Genomic DNA, 21,018 nt, shown 5'->3' on the forward strand with positions numbered 1-21,018 from the left:
AATATTATGAAGTGTGTTAATAGGGCGTGGGGCCACCATGAGCCATCAGAACATCTTCAATGCACCTTGGCATAGATTCTACAAGTGTCTGGACCTACGTTGCCGGGACGCAACAGTTCTTCCACCAGAAATACCATCATTTGGTGTTTTGTTGATGGTGGTGGAAAATGCTGTCTCAGAATCTCTCAAGAATCTCCCATAAGTATTGAATTGGGTTGAGATCTGGGGAATGACACACACACACACTTAATTTAAATCACCTACGCTTCTTTGAGAACCCTCTTTCAAATCACTAAAATCTCTTCTAGTCATGGCAGACAAAATAATGGTCAACTGGGCAGTTTTCTACATGACCCTAAGCATGATGGGATGTTAATTGCTTAATTAACTCATATATTCACTTTCTATCTCTCATGTACTCAAATGTTTCCTTTATTTAGTCAGTTACCTGTATATCTCAATAGCTGGATATCATAGGGGTGCTGATACAGCTGACACACGCCATACTACCAAACTTAATTATGACGGATGTTATTTACACACCATCCACTCAAGGCTATGATGATGTGAGTTATTATCCTGCGTCCCAAATGGCCCTACAGAGTGCACTACTTTTGACTAGAGCCCTATAGGCCCTGGTCAAAAGTAGTGTACTAAATAGGGAATAGGGTGCAATTTGGGCTGCAGCCATTGTCTGTGTGTTTCATCTGCCACCAGCTGCATCACTGATGAAGAGGGTTTAGATTTTCTTCCCACATTAAAAACACCACTGACACACAATTCATCCAACTATGGACAGGGCTGTATAGGCTGGCTACAGCTGAGGTTATTCTTGAAAATATAGGCCTACGCACACGGGCAGACAGACAGACAGACAGATGACACAGGGTTTGTGAGGAGGGGTAGGGATGGAAGAGGGGTAAGAATTGAGAGTTAGGGACGAGCAATACCAGCCACCTTAGTATACAAAGTGCAGGGGCAATACTTTCTACGACAAAATAAAAAGTTACAGACTGCAGCTTTAACATGCACTTTTCCAGTGTTTTACGGTTAAAATAACAGACATTTCTTACAGAACATTTTCACGAAAAAAGAGACAGGACACATTGTCATGGATCATTTCTCTCCAGCACATGGGGGCAGCAGTCCCAAGAGAAGACCCTGCTTCTGCGAGGCGCTGCCCGTTAGCGACTATTTATTTACAATTCACAAAATAATACAGGAAGAAGTTTCTCTTTCAATACAGATCAATCCTCTTCTCTAGCTTTTCCTAATTTTCATCACATGAAATTCACCCATCCCCCGTTCTTTCAGTCTTTGGTTTCCACTCCCAAACATGGCATACGGCAGGAAACACACATTCTACATTCAGTTATCTTTTCTCTCACCAACTCCTTTAAAGGGGAAGTTCAGTATTTTAGGAGCTAGCGGTGGCTAAAGTTGACTGAATTTTGTAGTGGTTGTTTAAAAACCCTGAAGCATTGATAAGTTTTTTCTGGCCCATAGACTACTTTCAGGATGAGGAACCATCTGACAAAGTTGTAAAATAGTGAACTTCCCCTTTAAGTTAACTGTTAACATATTCAAAACGTTGTTCGCTACTTATGTATTCAGTATGTTGTTGTTTCTACCTATAGGTTCTATAGGGTGCCGATCTGGGTGGCAGTTGGTTAGTCTATATGAGGGGGATATCCTGCCAAGTAATCTATTACAAGGATCCAAAATTCCCCTAACTTCCCCAAATTCCAAGTTTTCAACAGGTCATTGGGGATTCAGGATGCCCTGCTTTTTTCCTAATGATTACAGGAACATTTCTGGATAAACTGAGAATTTTGAAAAGTTCCCCGAATTTTCCAACCATAATATGAAGGAACCTTTATATTAAATCTTCACTTATCAGGTCGGTTCCAGAACACTTGTCTGAAACTCTACTCCTTTACAGGTAGAATGAGTTCATCTAGGATAGAGTATTCCTATTCACACATGTTCTTTCCTGTAATAATATGGCTTCAGAAATGAAGGTTAGGGTCCAGTAGGACTTCGTATTTGTGCGTTTGACTCATGGCGGCTGATTCGAAGGCCGTGTGTACGTAGTAAATGTTGCTAAAGTTACCATAGGATAAGTAACTACATGTATGTAAGTTACTATTTAAATGATTAGTTACCATTGGATAAGTAACTACATGTATGTAAGTTACTATTTAAATGATTAGTTACCATAGGATAAGTAACTACATGTATGTAAGTTACTATTTAAATGATTAGTCACCACACATAACTGTAAATGACTATAAGTGCTAGAAAGCGGTGCGTGGTCAGAAGGTTCCGTCCCAAATGGCACCCTATTCCCTATATAGTGCACTACTTTTGACCAGATCCATATGAGCCGTGATCAAAAGTAGTACACTATATAGGGGCCAAGATGCCATTTGGGACACTACACGCACTCTCAAGGGAAAGGTCTTCTTCTCCCTGTAAGTAGTGCACTATAAAGGGAATAGGGTGCCATCTGAAACAAAGCCCATAACTCTCAACAGTCTGGTAGACTGGAGGTGTAGTACACCCTCCTACCATCCCCAGAGGTTCTGTCCCAAAAGGCACATTATTCTCTATATGGTGTCCTAGCACTTTGCACTCAATGTTCTAGCGCTTTGCACTCAATGTTCTAGCGCTTTGCACTCAATGTTCTAGCGCTTTGCACTCAATGTTCTAGCGCTTTGCACTCAATGTTCTAGCGCTTTGCACTCAATGTTCTAGCGCTTTGCACTCCTATTTTATTTATTTCTCTCTTCCTCATTCAGTCAGTCACATCCACACACAGTCAACACCACTGCCTTGATCAACTCCAATGTGTTGAACATTTCAAGTCAAAATACTCATATTCCTCAATGTATACATACAGGCGGAGAAATAAGTTAACACAAGCCAAGTCACTATCTCAAAGATGGAAAAGGCCGTTATTGTTTTAAATAGCGTTGCATGAAACAATCTGATGAATTTCCTTCCCATTTCAGAATGCTAGACGTTAATCTAAATATAGTCCAGTGGTAGTAGTGACTATAGATATATCCTTAATGCTGAATCCACTGACTCCAGTCATCACCCAATACAGATGTCTTCACTTGGTCTACGTCCCCATGACCTCACCTTCCTCCCAAAGTGTGCCCTTGTTCACTTCCCTTCACTGATTTAAAAGGAAATGACTGGTATAAGAAATATGGTGGAAACTGACTGGCCCATGTCTCCACCAACCCAATGCTATTAGATTTGTGGGAAGTAGTGAACGAGTGCACATTTGCAGGAGAAAGTATATATTGGGACTCTTTTAGATCTGTCCATAAAGCCAATGGAGGACGAGACTCAAAGCCCCCTAGTGGTTATAGTAGGGAAATGCAGAAATATAATTATAATAATATAGACAGTAACTGGACAGTTTTAGGTACATCAGCTCATTCACCAAAATGGATGGCTCCTACAGCCAGTGAGTAACGTGGCTGTGGCTTGCTATATAAAGCAGGCAGACAGGCATTCAGTTACTGTTCCATTGAAAGTTAGAATGGGCAAAACGAGTGACCTAAGCGACGTTGAGCGTGGTATGATTGTTGGTGCCAGGTACTCCAGATCCAGTATCTCATCAGTCTGCCCTCCTGGGCTTTTCACACATGACAGTCTAGGGTTTACCGAGAATGGCACGACAAACAAAAAACGTCCAGTCAGTGGCAGTCCCGGGGGAAAACATCTCGTTGATGAGAGAGGTCAAAGGAGAACGGCTAGAGTGGTGCAAGGTAACAGGCCACAAACAGACAGATAACGGAGCAGTACAACAGTGGTGTGCAGAACAGCATCTCAGAACACAACTTGTCGGTCCTTGTCACAGATGGGCTATTGCAGCAGACGACCACACCGGAATCCACTCCTATCAGCTAAAAACAACAGGAAGCAGCTCCAGTGGGCACGCCTTCACCAACACTGTACAATTGAGGAATGGAACAACATCGCCTGGTCTGACAAATCCCGGTTCCTGTTGCGTCAAGCTGATGGCAGAGTCAGAATTTGGCGTATGCAGCATGAGTCCATGGACTCATCCTGCCTGGTGTCAACGGTACAGGCTGGTGGCGGTGGTGTACTGGTGTGGGGAATGTTTCCTGGCACACCTTAGGTCCCTTGATACCAATTGAGAAAATAACGTTTCCGACACTTTGTAGAATCCATGCCCCAAAGAATTCAGGCTGTTCTGGAGGCAAAGGGAGTCTGACCCGGTACTAGATGGGTGTACCTAATAAACTGGCCAGTGAGTGTATATTTGATTTAAAGTGCCATATACAGTATGCCTATAATAAACTATGTGAAAGATGGGGACTTGTTCTCCTATGTGAGGGGATAAGAGGAGGTCAGGTGTAGATGGGACACAGCTTTTGGCAACAAAAAACAAAACTTCACTTTTGCTAACCCTTACACTTTTCCTTACCTTAACCTAATTCTCCTAAACTGCTACGGCAATTCTCCTAACCTGCTGCGTAAGTTCTAAACCTGCTGTGTAAGGTGAATTTTGACAAAAGCTGTATCTCTTCTAGTCAAACACACTAGGGGGAGGGGCTTTTATTTCCTGGTTAGTTTAGAAGGTCAGAGGTCAAATGGTCAGAGGTGGGGTTACTGTGGGGTGGTTATAGAGTTAGATAGAGGGGGAACTTGGCCCAAAGATAGGAGCTGAGCTCTCTAGTACATCTCTATGGGGGTGGGTTCCTTGGGGGACATTTTGAGTGAAGGTCGCCCCTCCCTCTCTACTTCTCTCCGTCTCGGTGGTGCAGTCTTCTCTCGTACTGGCGCTTGGTGATGACGTATTTGAAGAACTCGTAGACGGACCAGCTGATGGCAGTGGAGGGCATCTGATAGATGATCCTGGCCTGGACACCCTTAAAGAACGCCGTCCCGCCCCCCATCCTGTACACAGTCCGGAACGCCTCCCCTAACCCCGAGATGTGGCGCCCCCCAGTGGCCGACGCCGTCCCTACACTCGCTCCAACCCCCAGCGCTCCTGGGACCTCGGCATGGACCGCTAGGGCCTCCTGGGTGTTGAGGAGGGTCTTACAGACATCCAGCGGGGTGGTGGCGGCGGCGGCAATGGCCCCAGCAAGCGCCCCGGAGATGACGTGAGAGGAGGGGTTGTACTGTCTGTGGGGGTTGAGCAGCTCCTGGAGGTACTCGTAGGTCATGAAGTGGAGAGCCTGGAAGGGGACGTTCATGGTCAGCTGCGTTGTGTAGGAGCGGTAGAAGGCCCCGGGGCCCTCGCGCCTCCAGATGGAGCCCACGCAGTCAGACACGCCGCGGTACGGGGAGTTGTACATCTGCATACGCTGCTTCACCACTAGGGGGGAGAGAGAGAGAGTTTAGAACGAAAAAGGAACAGATGTTGAAAACACACTGGAGCTTTTAAAGTACACAACCAGACAGAGAGGAAGGTCAGCCTAGAGGAGGAAAGGGAGAGGAGAGGAAGTTCAGCCTAGAGGAGGAAAAGGGAGAGGAGAGGAAGTTCAGCCTAGAGGAGGAAAAGGGAGAGGAGAGGAAGTTCAGCCTAGAGGAGGAAAAGGGAGAGGAGAGGAAGTTCAGCCTAGAGGAGGAAAAGGGAGAGGAGAGGAAGTTCAGCCTAGAAGAAATGGAAGAGGAAGGTCAGCCTAGAGGAGGAAAAGGGAGAGGAGAGGAAGTTCAGCCTAGAAGAAAAGGAAGAGGAGAGGAAGTTCAGCCTAGAAGAAAAGGAAGAGGAGAGGAAGGTCAGCCTAGAGGAGGAAAAGGAGAGGAAGTTCAGCCTAGAGGAGGAAAAGGGAGAGGAGAGGAAGTTCAGCCTAGAGGAGGAAAAGGAAGAGGAGAGGAAGTTCAGCCTAGAGGAGGAAAAGGAAGAGGAGAGGAAGTTCAGCCTAGAGGAGGAAAAGGAAGAGGAGAGGAAGTTCAGCCTAGAGGAGGAAAAGGAAGAGGAGAGGAAGTTCAGCCTAGAAGAGGAAAAGGAAGAGGAGAGGAAGTTCAGCCTAGAAGAGGAAAAGGAAGAGGAGAGGAAGTTCAGCCTAGAAGAAAAGGAAGAGGAGAGGAAGTTCAGCCTAGAAGAAAAGGAAGAGGAGAGGAAGTTCAGCCTAGAGGAAAAGGAAGAGGAGAGGAAGTTCAGCCTAGAAGAAAAGGAAGAGGAGAGGAAGTTCAGCCTAGAAGAAAAGGAAGAGGAGAGGAAGTTCAGCCTAGAGGAAAAGGAAGAGGAGAGGAAGTTCAGCCTAGAAGAAAAGGAAGAGGAGGAAGTTCAGCCTAGAAGAAAAGGAAGAGGAAGGTCAGCCTAGAGGAAAAGGGAGAGGAAGAAAGAACAGGTGATGGGACGACAGAGAAGAAAATAATAGTTGAAAGGAAAAGAGTACCACATCTAGTCAAAACAGAGATATTAGGCTTTTAATGAGGGATACAGTTGGGACACACCATCAAGGGATTCCCCACTGCAGCCAATCAGAATGAGATGAAACCAGTCTCTAAAGGAAAAGCTACTTAGGAAAGTAAAAGGAAATGGGGCTTATGGAATTCAGAACACCAGAAAGTTCAAAGCGTCCAATCCCGTCCCAAGTGACCCAGCCGGTGGACCAATGGCACAGCTGGCTGGCACACCTGGGCCTGGTCAGGTTGCTATGGAAACACCAATCACCATGGCCAGATGTGTGTGAGCCAGCAGATGTTAATGCTATACACTTGAGGGAGCAGGATGTAAACACACACCTGCAAACCGGTCGACTAATGACACTCACAGATGTGTGTTCCGATGCCCCTTTAGTTAGATGATGCTAACACTCAACACTGATCTAAGGCCAGTTTTACTTTTCCTGCCCTAAAGGTCAAGGATAGGATATGACTAATGTAAGCTGATCCTATATCTGTGCCTACTAGCAACTTCTACCCAGGTGCTGCTCCTAATGGGCACCCCCAGTCCAGTCTCAGAGCTCCCCCTAGTGTCCTGTAGCAGTATATAAAGAGTTGTGGGGAGGTGCTATACATATTCAGACAGAGAAGGGATTACTGTTCTATTAATGTATCAGGGAGTCTGACGCTGCAGATATCTACAGTGTTTATCAGGTGACATCACTGTAGTGTGAACACACACAGTCGCATTTAGCTTTCAGAACTCCACATTTTCAAAACCCACACCATCAAAACATCTGTGTCTTAAACCATTTCACCTTTGTTTTATATCAAAAATCAGTGTTTTTTTTGCTTTAATAGAGCGTGCAACTCTAGTTTTTCATCACACAAAATACATAACTGCAACACATTCGACAGAAAACCGCTTTCATCAGATGACAGAAGTGCAATGTTATTTGGCTAGCAGCATATAAGTAAATGAGCTAACAATTTAAAAAATGTGCTTTGATATATTTCTGTTTATCATAAACCAGGTTTCCATCCAACCTTTTAATGTCCGATAAAACATTTCATGACAGGCCTGTTGGAAAGAGCACAAACTTCCCAAACGTTGATAAAACACGCTAGACTTCCCAAACGTTGATAAAACACGCTAGACTTCCCAAACGTTGATAAAACACGCTAGACTTCCCAAACGTTGATAAAACACGCTAGACTTCCCAAACGTTGATAAAACACGCTAGACTTCCCAAACGTTGATAAAACACGCTAGACTTCCCAAACGTTGATAAAACACGCTAGACAAGGTGGAATCTTTGTTTCTGTAAAATGACTTCTGCCAGAAATGGTGATGGAAACGCTTAGGTGCAAATATTGATATAATAACCATCATATTGAAGTAAACTTGGAGTCACGTGATGACATGTGTGGTCCTCTCACTAACACTCGTTAGGAAAGCATGCCGTTTATTAGGCTACAGATGAAATAAGTGATGAACTTCACAGGGTGGGGAAAGTGCACAGTGATGAGCTTGATGCTCCTTTTCAATATTTTCTTTTCTTTAACATTTATTTTATCAGAGTCATACTGAGACCAAGGTCTGTTTTACCGATGTGCCTTGAAATACAGAAATTACAGAAAAAACCACATGAATATAGATACAAAATGCAAGTAGAAAGAACAACATGGTCATAAAAACACATTCATCAATAATTAGGTCCTCAATCAGCTTTCTGAATGGACCTAGAGGCACCAGAACATCACATTCATCATTAATTAGGTTTCAATCAGCTTTCTGAATGGACCTAGAGGCACCAGAACATCACATTCATCATTAATTAGGTCCTCAATCAGCTTTCTGAATGGACCTAGAGGCACCAGAACATCACATTCATCATTAATTAGGTTTCAATCAGCTTTCTGAATGGACCTAGAGGCACCAGAACATCACATTCATCATTAATTAGGTTTCAATCAGCTTTCTGAATGGACCTAGAGGCACCAGAACATCACATTCATCATTAATTAGGTCCTCAATCAGCTTTCTGAATGGACCTAGAGGCACCAGAACATCACATTCATCATTAATTAGGTTTCAATCAGCTTTCTGAATGGACCTAGAGGCACCAGAACATCACATTCATCATTAATTAGGTTTCAATCAGCTTTCTGAATGGACCTAGAGGCACCAGAACATCACATTCAACAACATTTTTACCTCATTTGTGGAACAAACTAAAAGCTGATTTACCTAACTCTGTAGAGACCAAAGGAATTTCCAGAGTTAACCATCCCTGAGACTGGGTGTGGTAACACGCATGTCTAAAGTTTAGTGAAAATGTTAGGTACAGCGGGGACTTTTTGTAAAAGGGCTTTAGAAATGAATAAACATAGCAATGTATCAACCTACGCGACATCAGAAGAATGCAGCGATGAGTACTAAAACTGTCACCTGTAATAAAGCGCAGTGCGCCATGACAAACTGCATCTAACGGCTTCAATGAAGTGGCAGCTGCGTTCATACAGATGTCACCATAGTCTACGACCGATAGGAACGTCAACTGAATTACCTGCTTTCTGCTATTTAGCGAGAGGCAGGACCTATTTCTACAGAAGACAATTTTTATTCTCAGATTTTTTACTATCAATATTCATTTTAAAAAGACAGCTTTCATCTATCCAGATGCCCAGATATTTGTAAGCAGGGACACAATCAATAAGGACACCATCCAAAATACATGCTTAAATCAGAGCTATTTTTACATGTGTCCAGAGAACAACATGTGCTTAGTTTGACCTGCATTCAATACTCATTTCAGGTCAATAAAGTTTCTGTAATACAATGAAGGCAGACTGGTCAACCGTGGGGGAAATAGCATAAACAACTGTATTACCGGCATACAAGTGCAAGTTTACAGACACGTCGATATTGTTAATGTAAACAGTAAAAAGTACAGGACCCAGAATCGACCCCTGTGGGACACCTTTTGTAATATCCAGGAAACCTGATACACATGGAGTTCTATCTGTTAAGTAATTCTTAAACCAGTTACATGCAGGCTGGTCTAGGCCAATTGAGGAAAGCCTCCGAATTGGCAGTGAGTGATCAACAGTATCGAAAGCCTTTGAAAGGTCAATAAAGGCAGCAGCACAATGTTGCCTTTTAGCCATAGAGTTAACCACATCAAGGAGGGATGCAGCAGAGACAGTGCTATGACCTGGTCTAAAGCCCAACTGATGTACATTTAGAATACATTTCAAAGATAAGAAAGATCTTAGCTGAGAATGAATCAAGGATTCTAATAGTTTAGCAAGACAGTTCAGAAATAGCGCAATCATTATTTAGGTCACAAGGACATTATTCTGGTGACATGATGATCGATGCTTGGCTGCAGTTTGACAAATTAAAATAATCTTGCTTATTTTGTCCAAAATAATCTCATCATCTAGGCTAGAGCCCTGCACGGGTATAAATGATTTTAAGACCAAGCCCTACCCTACCCAGGCCCGCTGGCTTCTGCCAAATGTAAGGCCCGGCCTGGCCCTGCCCGAAATCAGAAATAACTGTTAGTTAATCTATAAACTGCTCCTCTGTCTATCATTCGCTCCCTGCGCACAGCTCGCTCTGCATGCACTCCGCACATGGCGGCTCCGAGTATCCATGGCGGCTCCGAGTATCCATAGCAACAACTCAGCTTGGGCTGCTCTGCTCAATGAAGAGACATGAGATAGCTACTTTTCCTCACTCAATAATCCTTGAGTTTTATCGGAGTATAATTATTTTCTGTCAAATAATCCCTCCGGTTTTATATTTGGTGATGAAACACTTCTGACACTAATGTCGGAACCCGTCGGGCTCGGGCCTGGTAACAGAGCTCTAATGTAAGCTCTACCCACCCTGCGCAGCAGAGCTCGAGCAAATGACTCCGCTTCAAAATGTTAGTGATCGATTTAATGATCCCCGAGCCCTGCCCGTACCCTAGTTATTGAAGAACAGGCCCTACTCGACCCTAACCCTACTGTCGGAACCCGTCGGGCCCGGGCCTGGTAACAGAGCTCTAATGTAAGCTCTACCCACCCTGTATCTGCCAGCTGTTGGCTAGAGTGGACGTGCCAAGACCAGAGTGGACACATTCGCAATGTAACGACACAATGGTTTTGACAAAACCGTCAGTAGAGTTGAAAATGCGATGGAAACCCATTTGAACTTGTATTTTTTTAAACTAATTTATGTACACTACGTAATCAGGTACAGCCTTTAATCCGCAACAAGTCAGTTTGATGGAAACATCTCTGGTGGGAAAATGTGCCTATTGTTTTTATGCAGATTTTAGAATATTCACATGAAAATGTGTCGCCAGTTGGAGGGAAATCTAGCTAGTGAAAGAATGTAGCAGCTACATTTCAAAAGGTTTTGCTTAAAGTTAATCTTGCATTTTAACTTTCTACCGGAGAAAAATGACACCTGAGGAAATGACCGGAGAATGGTATCCTACACATGAGTCAGAGCGCTGTCTGGTGATCCAATGACAAGAGACGATATATTATTTCATCAGAGCGCTGTCTGGTGATCCAATGACAAGAGACGATATATTATTTCATCAGAGCGCTGTCTGGTGATCCAATGACAAGAGACGATATATTATTTCATCAGAGCGGAGAAGTGCAGCTGCAGCATGAAACCACTCCTTTTATATTCATGATCTGGAGCAGAATTTACAATAAGCAATTTAGATCTGCGTTTGCAAAACGCAGCAAGATATTTATTTAGCATTTTATCTTCCCTTTTCTGCATGAAAAACAAAGAATCCTGCGTTAACCCGACCCCTGTACACAAACAGTACGCACACACACAGTACGCACAAACACACACATACAAAGTACGCACAAACACACACATACAAAGTACGCACGCACGCACACAAAGTAAGCACATACACAAAGTATGCACGCACCCACACACACAAAGTATGCACGCACCCACACACACAAAGTATGCACGCACCCACACACACAAAGTATGCACGCACCCACACACACAAAGTATGCACGCACCCACACACACAAAGTATGCACGCACCCACACACACATAAAGTATGCACGCACCCACACACACAAAGTATGCACGCACCCACACACAAAGTATGCACGCACCCACACACAAAGTATGCACGCACCCACACACAAAGTATGCACGCACACACACACAAAGTATGCACGCACACACACACAAAGTATGCACGCACACACACACAAAGTATGCACGCACACACACACAAAGTATGCACGCACACACACACAAAGTATGCACGCACACACACAAAGTATGCACGCACACACACAGTATGCACGCACACACACACAGTATGCACGCACACACACACACAGTATGCACGCACACACACACAGTATGCACGCATACACACAAAGTATGCACGCATACACACAAAGTATGCACGCATACACACAAAGTATGCATGCACGCACACACACACAAAGTATGCTCGCACAAAGTATGCACGCACACACACACACACACAAAGTACGCACACACACAGTTTTACCTTCTGCTGGGTTCATGATTGCATCATGGAGTACAGTGGCCATGCAGCCTGCCATTCCTGTTAGAAAGAGACAGCAGAGAGGATAGAGATGGATGGTTACCAGTGCAGTAAGCCAAAAACACACAGCAGTGGATGCTGCAACTTTCCTTCATACTATTCCTTAATCTGTCAGTCTCTCAGTGACCGTTGGTCAAATTAGCAACATTGCTAATAGCGCTAAGGTACAGTATGTATGCACATGTCAATGTCCCAGTGAATGTGTGGCTGTAACACCGTACCATTAGCAAAGTGGCTGTTCGCTCCCGGGTGGACCACGTTGCTGAGTGAGAACTTGAGTTTCTCATAACAGGCAAAGTACAGAGCATGGGCTGGCCCCGCCCCTATCGCCATGACATTCAGTCCCCTCACAGGTCGCCACACCCCCTCGGTACGCACGATCTGACGTAGCGCGTCCATCACGTTACGGTAACGCGCCCCCGGCTCGGGCTGCAGGCTCTGCATCCGCGTCTGGAGAGAGAGAGGGAAGACAAGACAAGGAGGGATAAAGGGGGGAGGAGAGGGACAGAAAGAATGTAGAAGAGGGGGCGGGAGAAACGAGAGGAAAGGGCATCAATGCATGGTCAATCAACTCTTTCAAAGTTCAGCTAATTAGTGGGTCAACTGATATGTGAAAAGTAAGAGTGCAGTTACAGTGCAGTTCACCAGGTCCAATACAGTAGACGTTTCTCTGTATAGCCTAACAGTATGTTCGTGTTTACTGGCTCAAAGTCAGCTAGGTAGGTAGACGCATCACAATGCCAAGAGATAATAAATAGGCCTGAAGCTACTGGGTTCCACCCTTCCTCTGTCAACAGGGCACCAGTCACTGTGTCACAACAGAATAATGCTCTGTGTAGGAAGGATGGAGCAATAACCAAACTTCTGAGAATATTCTACTCGACACAGCCTCCTTTATCCAACCACAGAGGTCACCAAGACAGAAGGGTGGGGAAATGACGTCTGGAGAGCAGGGATGGAAATTCCCACTCATGACTACACACACTTCTGGGAAACGGAAAGTCAGAATGAATGTGGAGAAACAGTGTTTTGTTGTCATATATATATATATATATATATTTATTTTTTTACACAAGGCTCTAAAAGACTGCCCCAACTTCCAATGTTTCTAAAGTGGTTTCAAGTGTTGTTTTTTTGGAACGACAGATAGCCCAGGCCTTACATTTTAAAGGCCATTTCTGCACCTCACCAATTCTCACAACCAATACAACAGTGTTAGATAGACCTCAACACCAGTCTGTCCTTGGCATCCCCCTCCAACCCATGTTACTAGAAACACGGAGCTAACAGTCAACACCATCTCTACACAATCACATGTACTACCATGTTTATTTCCATTTTACTGCCCTGTTCGTTTTCACATGCGGCGCCATCTACGCCCTGCGGAAGTTGCAGTGCACACACACACACACACACACACACACACACACACACACACACACACACACACACACACACACACACACACACACACACACACACACACACACACACACACACACACACACACACACACGTGCTATGTTTGCGTTGAGTCTACAGCAACAATGGTACACTTTCATCCCCCACTCCTCTCCTCTTCAGGAAATGGAAACATCAGAATGCACCCGGTTGCATAACGTTCATTTGACCAGACTTAGCATTACCATGGTATAGACAGACACCTGAGAGTCCAGCTTCAGGGGGAAATGAAAGGATAGGGGTTAACCTAACACAGCTGAATCCCCTGGGAAAGTCCCCCCTTTCTGAATTATTTCTTGCCCTCTCTTTCCCGTCCTCGTCTCTCTCGTCTCTCCATTATATTGAGAAGTCCTAGATGTGCAGCCCAGTCAGGCCACAGCCCGAGCAGCAACCGCGTGACACCAGAGTACAGTACACAGGATGGGGAAACCAGCTCAACATATTAGTGGTCATCTCTCCTGTATGAGAAAGGTTGTATCCCAAATGTCACCCTGTTGCATAGCCTATATTTCACTACCTCTGACTGGAGACCTACTGGAAGGGCCTTGGTCAAGTAGAGCACTATAGAAGGAATATGGTGCCATTTGGGATGCAACAAAAACTATGTTTGGCCTCGTCTTGTGAGGAAAGTCGCGGTCGTCTTGTGAGGAAAGCCGCGGTCGTCTTGTGAGGAAAGCCGCGGTCGTCTTGTGAGGAAAGCCGCGGTCGTCTTGTGAGGAAAGCCGCGGTCGTCTTGTGAGGAAAGCCGCGGTCGTCTTGTGAGGAAAGCCGCGGTCGTCTTGTGAGGAAAGCCGCGGTCGTCTTGTGAGGAAAGCCGCGGTCGTCTTGTGAGGAAAGCCGCGGTCGTCTTGTGAGGAAAGCCGCGGTCGTCTTGTGAGGAAAGCCGCGGTCGTCTTGTGAGGAAAGCCGCGGTCGTCTTGTGAGGAAAGCCGCGGTCGTCTTGTGAGGAAAGCCGCGGTCGTCTTGTGAGGAAAGCCGCGGTCGTCTTGTGAGGAAAGTCACGGTCGTCTTGTGAGGAAAGTCACTGTCGTCTTGTGAGGAAAGTCACTGTCGTCTTGTGAGGAAAGTCACGGTCGTCTTGTGAGGAAAGTCACGGTTGTCGTGGCTGCCACTGACACTTCATGTTGGTTTATACTCAACTCAAGAGCTCATGGTTGTTATAACGCTCGTCGTCATGGTTGTTATAACGCTCGTCGTCATGGTTGTTATAACGCTCGTCATCATGTTTTGCTGTCAAGTGTTTTGGAGCTTTGATCATCATGGCTTGGCAACTGCCATTCCTCTTCGCTGTCACAGTGACCTCAATATAAAACGGTCTTATCAGATCCAATACCACATTTAGAAGCTACTAGCATCGTCCATTAATTCATACCAAGAATGATTCTTATTGTTAATCACTTAAAGGTCTAGTGTGATCATGCCTCAACCTGGCAGTGCATTACAGTATCTCTCTATTGGCAGCTTTCTGAAATAGTTTCTGTACTGTAGCTGAATGGGTCTAACTGGAAATCATGCAACTACACCGATGATGCCAGGCTCAGGTCAACCGGCGTTACAGCACACACAGGCCGGCAGTTTAGCACCCACAGGCCAACTGGTACGGTGCCAAGCTAGATAACAGGCCAGAGCTGTCTTCTAGCTAAAGGGCAGGCCCTTTAGAAGTCCTGGGTCGTATTCAACAGGAACAAAACAGACGGGCAGTGGAGAGAAACTGCTCCTCAGCTCAGAACAGGGCGAGTGTGTCCTAAATGGCACCCACAGGCCAGTGTTACAGCACCCTGTACCCTGAATAGTGCACTACTTTTGACCAGAGCCCTATGGCACTACAAAAGGAATACGCTGCCATTTGAGACACAGAAAGACAGTGACACACCTTGTAAAAGGTCCCAGCAGCAACGAGGAAATTGTTATTTTGAAAATCTATGGAGGAAACAGCGAGAGAGAGGAAGGAAGGAGCGGCAACGCAAGTTCCTTTATTTAACCATGAGTGACGTCTGTCAGAGCACCGTTTCAACAAGGCAGGACTCCGGGCTAGGAAAATAAACCAGATCAAATGAGGAAGCAGTAGTCTCTAACTAGCCCATGACCACCATTATCAGCCTCACAACAACCCAATGACTTGAGACATGTCCCTAGTAAATGAGTGACAGGAAAGTGTGCAACAGTCAAGATTGATTCTGAAAAGGTCAGAACATTGAAAATACAGTGCCTTGCCTTCAGACAGTATTCACACCCCTTGACTATTTCCACATTTTGTTGTACTACAGCCTCAACTTAAATTGGATTCAAATTTAGATTTTGTGTCACTGGCCTACACACACACACAATATCCCATAATGTAAATGTGGAAATATTTTTGAAAAGTTTACAAATGACTCAAAAATGAAATGCTAAAATGTCAAGTCAGTAAGTATTCAGACCCTTTGTTATGGCAAGACATAATACGTTAAGGAGTAACAATGTGCTTAAGTCACATAATAAAGTTACATGGACTTAAACAATGTGCAAAAATAGTGTTTAATGTGATTTCTGAAAGACTACCTAGTCTCTGTACCCCACACATACAGGTAATTGTAAGGTCCCTCAGTCAAGCAGTGAATTTCAAACACTGATTCAACTACAAAGACCAGGGAGGTTTTCCAATGCCTCGCAAAGAAGGGCACCTATTGGTAGATGGGTAAAAAAAAAAAAGCAGACATTGAATATCCCTTTGAGCATGGGTGAAGTTATTAATTACACTTTGGATGGTGTATCAATACACCCAGTCACTACAATGATACTTCCTTCTCAGTTGCCGGAGACAAAGGAAACCGCTCAGGGATTTAACCATGAGGCCAACGGTGACTTTAAAACAGGTGCAGAGTTTAACGGCTGTAATAGAAGAAAACTGAAGATGGATCAACAAACTTGTTGTTACTCCACAATACTAACCTAAATGACAGAGTGAAAAGAACGATGCCTGTACAGAATTAAAAATAATCCAAAACATGCATCCTGTTTACAATAAGGCACTAAAGTAAAACTACAAAAAAATGTGGCAATGAAATTAACTGTGTGTCCATAATATAAAGCGTTAAGTTTGGGGCAAATCCATCACAACACATCCCGCACTGAGTACCACTTAATATTTTCAAGCATGGTGGTGGCTACATCATGTTATGGGTATGCTTGTTATCGGCAAGGAATAGGGTGTTTTTGGGGGGGATAAAACTAAAGCTGAATAGAGCTAAGCACAAGAAAAAACCTATAGGAAAACCCAGTTCAGTCTGCTTTCCAACAGACACTGGAAGACAAATTCACCTTTCAGCAGGACAATAACCTAAAACATAAGGCCAAATCTACACTGGAGTTGCTTACCAAGATGATACTTTTTTTTTTTCCTGAGTGGCCTAGTTACAGTTCACTTAAAAGTAATCTTGAAAATTTACAGCAAGTCTTGAAAATGGCTGTCTAGCAATGATAAACAACCAACTTGACTGAGCTGGATTTTTTTTTTTATAATACATGCTCTTAGAGACTTACCAAGAAAGACACACAGCTATAATTACAGCCAAAGGTCATTCTAACATTTATTGACTCAGGGTGTGAATACTTATGTAAATTAGATATTTATGCATTTCATTTTCAATAAATTTGCAAACATTTCTAAGAACATGTTTCACTTTGTCAACATGGGCTATTGTGTGTAGATGGGTGAGAATAAAATAATTAAATCAATTTTGAATTCAGTCTGTAACAAAACAAAATGGGGGGGGGGGGGGCTACAAAGGCAGAGACCACGGTACACAGTGGTAGTATGGGACAGTGGTATTCTAGACCAAAGGGTATGTATGGGTGTACCATGGTTGTACAGGACAGGGGTATTCTAGACCAAAGGGTATGTATGGGTGTACCATGGTTGTACAGGACAGGGGTATTCTAGACCAAAGGGTATGTATGGGTGTACCATGGTTGTACAGGACAGGGGTATTCTAGACCAAAGGGTATGTATGGGTGTACCATGGTTGTATAGGACAGGGGTATTCTAGACCAAAGGGTATGTATGAGTGTACCATCGTTGTACAGGACAGGGGTATTCTAGACTAAAGGGTATGTATGGGTGTACCATGGTTGTACAGGACAGGGGTATTCTAGACCAAATGGTATGTATGGGTGTACAGGACAGGGGTATTCTAGACTAAAGGGTATGTATGGGTGTACCACGGTTGTACAGGACAGGGGTATTCTAGACTAAAGGGTATGTATGGGTGTACCATGGTTGTATAGGACAGGGGTATTCTAGACTAAAGGGTATGTATGGGTGTACCACGGTTGTATAGGACAGGGGTATTCTAGACTAAAGGGTATGTATGGGTGTACCATGGTTGTATAGGACAGGGGTATTCTAGACTAAAGGGTATGTATGGGTGTACCATGGTTGTACAGGACAGGGGTATTCTAGACTAAAGGGTATGTATGGGTGTACCATGGTTGTACAGGACAGGGGTATTCTAGACTAAAGGGTATGTATGGGTGTACCATGGTTGTATAGGACAGGGGTATTCTAGACTAAAGGGTATGTATGGGTGTACCATGGTTGTACAGGACAGGGGTATTCTAGACTAAAGGGTATGTATGGGTGTACCATGGTTGTATAGGACAGGGGTATTCTAGACTAAAGGGTATGTATGGGTGTACCATGGTTGTACAGGACAGGGGTATTCTAGACTAAAGGGTATGTATGGGTGTACCATGGTTGTATAGGACAGGGGTGGAAGCTTGAAGCCCGTGGAAGTCAGACTCTTACAGGATTCTTTATTAAAGGGCCAGTGCAGTCAAAATATTTTGTTTCCCTGTGTTTTATATCATATTGTACAGCAGCTGATGAAACTAACACCATAAAAAACAAGAGTTATTTCATGACAGATGCTGGTTGAAAATACAATCTAGCATTAGAATGTACAATACCAGAGGCCACCAAAGTAGCAACAACTTTTTCTATTTGGCTGGCTACTTCCTGTTCTTTCTGAAAACACTAGGTATTCTAGACCAAAGGGTGTGTGTGTATCATGATAGTATGGGGCAGGATTATAAGGTAACAGAGGTTATAGGTGTTCAGCTGAGGTTCTCATTCTCACCCTACAACCTATTAATCTGTCCAGGTGGTGAGAGGTCAGGGGTGAGGACAGCCAACAGGTGCCAAACCCTGTTTAAACTCAAACTAGTTGGATCAGTCAGTGGCTGGACAAAGTTCAGATACACAACCTAGCTATGCAAATATGCATAGGATGAACCAAAACTCCATGTTGAGTTGAGAATCAATGGTATCCATTCTATAAAATAGCTATATTTATCTGCAGTTCTGTTTCAGTGAACCCTCCAGTGGTAATTGTAATATTCATATGTGTAAACATACTGAATTGTAATTGGATGCATTTTACCGCCATATCATACTGTGCTATGATTGGTTAAGACCACCCAAATGGTTAGGTGATGGTCAGGTTGATCCTGGTTGGCGATACGTGAACATGCCAGTAATAGCTAGCTAATAAAGAGCTACGTTAAGAAATATCCTGTAGTACTGCATTTTATTATTTTGTACAAAGTGTGCAAAACAAGACAGTAATAACTCAAGTAAAAGCTAATCATGTGGAACAACATCAGCCCAACTGACATCAGTGAGTAGACAGAGGAGTCTATTGAGTATCTCCAATCCAGGGCCTTGTGACCAACATACACTTTAACCAACACTACCCAAATACTTTCACTTCTCCTCGAGGATTATGAAACAAAGTGGTGATTATGCAGTGACCTAGCTTAGCTCGCTACAAATATGGATTTGATGACAACCATAACAACTGTATGTGCCTTTAAGGTAGCTAGTGTTGCTGCTCTAAAACAAACCTGTGTCATATAGTTAGATAGACAAGCTTCAATGCATTATAGTTGGGAGACTAGGGATGTATACAGTGTGAGGCAAGTGTGTACAACTAACTAGGCCCTACATAGGTACATAAGAGCACTTCGTGTGATACTTAGTTAGGTAGCTAACGTTTCATTACACACTTCTCAATATACATATTTGTGACGTAACCTGGCTGGCTCCTGTCGTGTGCTAGCGCGCTGTCGGTCAGCTAACATTAGGAAGTTAGCTAACGCGCTGTCGGTCAGCTAACATTAGGAAGTTAGCTAACGCGGGTAATGATTAACCTTGGTTTAAAAGTACGACTACATTGAAAAATAAAACGAGCAGCCTAGATCATTATTTTGTGACATGTCACTTTCACCTTCGCTAGTTGGCAACCTACTCGAGCTCAGGCTTGGGCCTACCAACGGAATGTATGTCAACAACGGCTGAGATTCTGAATAACACGATTTGCTAACAAACATAACTAATTTAGTTAGCAATTTAAACAACTGATGGTGCCTCCTCTGACAACGTACATGTCACTGGGGAATGTGTATATGTGTTATTTTAGCAACACTTGTGTGCAGACGTGATGTATCTACATAATTAGTTAGCTAACTATTCCTCCCCTCTTTCCATTCTGGAATAATTGTGAACAGCTAAGTTAGCCCCAGACACCGGTAACTGGCGTTACAAGCTTAGCTACACAATAGCAATCAAGCGCCTGGCTAAAGGCTAATTTTTCATGTTGACTTTGTCATTAAGTAATTCGTTTTTTTATTTAACCTTTGTTCTTTTACCTTAACACAGTCGATGGGATACATTAGACAGTGTTCCATGATGCCAGCCACGGCGCCGGCTAACATGTGTGTACTGGTGGCTACACCCTGGGGGAGCCCCTCGTAGTCTATTTCGGTCTCCGTAGCAGCCACCGTGGGCTCTGGGACTGCTCGAAGTTGCAACACCGCAGTAAAGTCCGGTTCCGCTGTTATCCGTGGCGGTGACAAACCACCAACAAACCCCTCCGTAGCATCCAAAATCCTCCCGCCGAGCCATCGAATGTCTGCCCCTGCAGCTCCAGCAGTAACCCCGGCATCGACGCTTGGTGTGTCCACCCGCCTGGACACGAAACCATTCGCTTCCATGCAGAGACGATATAGTAAAGTCCAAGTTGCGCGGTTATTCCTCGGTGTCTCCTCTTCTCAAAGTCGACACTTTCGCCGCCAATCTCTTAAGGGTTGTCGAGGGTAGCTCCAGCGGATGACGGGCCCCACCAGACCGACACTGTGGCTCAAGGGGAGGCTAAAGTCGGCAAGGGGAATAATGCACTTGGCGGACTGGAGAGGGCTTGTCAGTGAGTCACGCCGGAAACGGTTACATGATTGTGTATTTCACCAGTCAATCCTAATGAAATATGGAATGAATCCCAGCGATTGGCTGATTTACCGTGTAATTATTCATAAAATAAGGCGGGAATAGACCAAAGGGGCAGTGACACTTTTATAAGCTCCATTTTCGTAACCACAGCAGTCACATGTTTTACTGTAGTGAGTTTCCGAATCCAGGGTATGTGTAATCACCATCAAGGTCAATCATTTGATTCAAATGACATGCATCAGCGCTTATTGCGCATAGGGTTTAGTTATATTAAAATGTGCCCCCAACAT

At 44.2% G+C, this 21,018-nt stretch overlaps 2 protein-coding genes across 2 annotated transcripts in view; one reads left to right on the forward strand and one right to left on the reverse strand.

Annotated features, from left to right (window-relative positions):
* Positions 1 to 21,018, forward strand: part of LOC120032827 (mitoferrin-2-like) — a 251,179-nt gene that overhangs the window by 145,080 nt on the left and 85,081 nt on the right. The gene's annotated exons all lie outside the window — the stretch shown is intronic.
* LOC120032826 (mitoferrin-2-like) lies at positions 1,110 to 20,715 on the reverse strand. The gene is made up of 4 exons (XM_038979020.1): positions 20,152 to 20,715; positions 12,225 to 12,453; positions 11,947 to 12,003; positions 1,110 to 5,365 (listed from the first exon to the last, which is right to left on the reverse strand). The coding sequence occupies exons 1-4, from the start codon at positions 20,494 to 20,496 to the stop codon at positions 4,782 to 4,784; spliced, it is 1,215 nt and encodes a 404-aa protein (XP_038834948.1). The 5' UTR covers positions 20,497 to 20,715; the 3' UTR covers positions 1,110 to 4,781.

This window comes from Salvelinus namaycush, chromosome 39 (genome assembly GCF_016432855.1).
Source record: "Salvelinus namaycush isolate Seneca chromosome 39, SaNama_1.0, whole genome shotgun sequence".
In the NCBI taxonomy this organism is placed as follows: Eukaryota; Metazoa; Chordata; class Actinopteri; order Salmoniformes; family Salmonidae; genus Salvelinus; species Salvelinus namaycush.